Source organism: Hipposideros armiger, unplaced genomic scaffold, assembly GCF_001890085.2.
Source record: "Hipposideros armiger isolate ML-2016 unplaced genomic scaffold, ASM189008v1 scaffold_1116, whole genome shotgun sequence".
In the NCBI taxonomy this organism is placed as follows: domain Eukaryota; kingdom Metazoa; phylum Chordata; class Mammalia; order Chiroptera; family Hipposideridae; genus Hipposideros; species Hipposideros armiger.
The window spans coordinates 460,051-462,809 of NW_017732466.1; the positions used below are offsets into that span (position 1 = coordinate 460,051).

The 2,759-nt window shown below is 50.1% G+C and overlaps 1 protein-coding gene across 1 annotated transcript; it reads left to right on the top strand.

The window, feature by feature from the left end:
* Nucleotides 1-449: 449 nt before the first annotated feature.
* Nucleotides 450-1,406, top strand: TAS2R60 (taste 2 receptor member 60). Its single transcript, XM_019632282.1, has one exon. It carries the CDS (start codon nt 450-452, stop codon nt 1,404-1,406), a length of 957 nt encoding a protein of 318 aa, XP_019487827.1.
* The last annotated feature ends 1,353 nt before the right edge of the window (nt 1,407-2,759 follow it).

Below are 2,759 nucleotides of genomic sequence, written 5' to 3' on the forward strand. Positions count from 1 at the left end.
AACTGAAGACAATGAGAACATTTAGAACAATGGCTGTCACAAAACAATCAGCCGATGGATGTGACCTGTGACTGTCCATAGGAGCTGCCAGCAGATATGCGGTCATATCGTAGGTGTCAGCTTTGAGAAGTATAAAGTGCTGTGTAAAGGATGCTGAATGCAAGGGCCTGATATATTATCCACACCAATGTTGACACGGGCAGCAAGTAGGCAGAGAAAGGGCAGGCAAATTCATGGGCAGGCCCGAGGACTTTGGAAACTGAGCCTTAGCAATATTTGCATCTGTTCTGAGGAGAAGAACCTCTTCGCCCTCCTCAGATAGCTCGCATCCTCTAGTCTGTCCTCTGCATTGGGGGCAGCTGGAGGGACAAGCGTCATCTAGGACCTTCCAAAGCAACCCAACAGGGAGAGACCTTGGTGTCTTGGGACTCACCTTGTCCACAGGAGAGATGAATGGGGATGACATGGTTCCAGGACTTCCGCTGATGGATGAGAGAGCCATCATCTTGGCTATCATTTTATTCCTTTTGTGCCTGGTGGCATTGGTAGGCAACGGCTTCATCACTGCAGTACTTGGCATGGAGTGGTGGCTACGCAGGACGTTGTCACCTTGCGATCAGTTATTGGTCAGCCTGGGGGCCTCTCGCTTCTGTCTGCAGTGGGTGGTGGTCAGTAAGAGCACTTACGTCTTCCTGTATCCAAAGGCCTTCCCGTACAACCCTGTACTCCAGCTCCTAGCTTTCCAGTGGGACTTCTGGAATGCTGCCACCTTATGGGTTTCCAGCTGGCTGAGTGTCTTCTATTGCGTGAAAATTGCCACCCTCACGCACCCTGTCTTCCTCCGGCTAAAGCGGAAGGTGCCTGGGCTGGTTCCACGGATGTTGCTCAGCTCGGTGGGGTTCTCCAGCTTGAGCACCATCTTGTTTTGCACGGGCAACCACAGCATTTACCAGAACTATTTACGAAGAGGTCCGCAATCTTGGAATCTCACTGGGGATGCTGTCAGGAGAACATATGAGAAATTCTACTTCTTCCCTCTAAAAATTGTCACCTGGACACTCCCTACCACGGTCTTCCTTGTTGGCATGGTTTTGCTCATCACATCTCTGGGAAGACATGCCAAGAAGAGCTTCCTGTCCACCTCTGGTTCTCGCGACCCCAGGTCTCAGGCACACATCAAGGCTCTCCTGGCCATCACCTCCTTTACCATCCTTTTTACCTCCTCTTTTCTGTCACTGATGCTCAACGCCGCAGGTGTTTTCCCATCTCAGGAATTCAAGTACTGGGTGTGGCAGGCAGGCATTTATCTATGCACAGCGGTCCACCCCATCATTCTGCTCATGAGCAACCCCAGGCTGAGAGCTGTGCTGGCGAGGGGCTGCTTCTTACCACGTGGGGCATCTTGAATTACAATTGAGAAAAGCCCCCAGAGGCTAATGCGCAGGCATGAGCACGGCGGCGGTGGCGGTGGGATGCTGCTGCTTTAAATCTCTGCCACATTTCATGATGAGGAGAGTCACTTCAATGCAATAGGATTGCAGAGGTGCTGAAATCGGGGCTAGCATCACTGATATACCCTCTGCAAGCGTGTGGCTGACACAGCCGTGTTCCCTGTGGGACCTGATGTGGCCAAGAGTCAGGAAACTTTTACTTTCCCTGTGATTAGTCTCTTGGTGTTTAAAATGGTCCTTCTAGAAACTGGATGCAAGGATCCTGACATATGCAATTTTTATCTGTTGGATCAGACTGGAGAAGATGTTTGGAGCCTCCACTGTCCTCTGGCTTCATCCTGTAAACCACCTTTCCCTTTTCATCATTTAACTGCTTTTCAGGCATCTCCTGCAGTGAAGCGCTCTGTCTTTCCATGCAAGAGTTCCTGGTTATCTGATTTCTATTCACAGAGCTTGGTGTAGTATGTGTGTGCATGTGGCGGTGTGTGTTACCGGGTATTTGTATATTTGCAAGTGACCTTTTGAGAGCCCTCCGAATGCTAGGGCTTTATGATTCATATGCGGTTTATGTTCTCCATAATAGCCCAGCCTGTTAGTTTCCACGTGTGACCTTAACATTTACAGCCCAGATGTGACTTCTTTTACGTTGACCTTGGGACCTACTGAAATTTTGACACGGAGAGTTTCCTCTACATCTGTCTGACCCTTCAGATTTAAGAAAAAGGCCCCTGGCTTGGGCTGGTGAAGAGTGTAGCCTGCATTTCTTCCTGTCACAGAACTCAAACCTCCCTTAAGCTCACTTACCTCTTGAACCATTCAAACTGAGATGCTTACGCTTCCCTCTCTTTGCTTTAAAATCTCTCAGCCCCTTTTCCTCTTTTCCCTTCCCCTCCCCTCTGCACTAGAAGACAGGTGCCTGCTTCTGGCTCTTCAAGGCTCACATTGTGCGCTCCTGGCTCCACGCTCTTGTGCCTGTAGCCTATCCCCTGCTCAGTCAAGGGGGTCCCACTTCTGCACGCGTCTTTGACTTTTCCCTCGTTATTGTCCTCCCGTCTTCGACAAACGTGTCTTTTAACTTCTTTCCTGAAAAGTATCCCCTCTACTCTCCTACGCCCCCCCAAGCATTCATCCTTCTAATTAGTCACTTGTTCAGAGCACTCCCCCGACCCCCCGCCACCCCTTGTACTCCTTTTCTGCTCCCCATCCTGTTGAAATGTGTTTCTAAGGGACACACGTGAGTTCCTGATCCCTCAGTGTGTCCTTATCCTTAGCCCTCATCCTGTGTCTCTGCACTATTTGCCTCTCTTG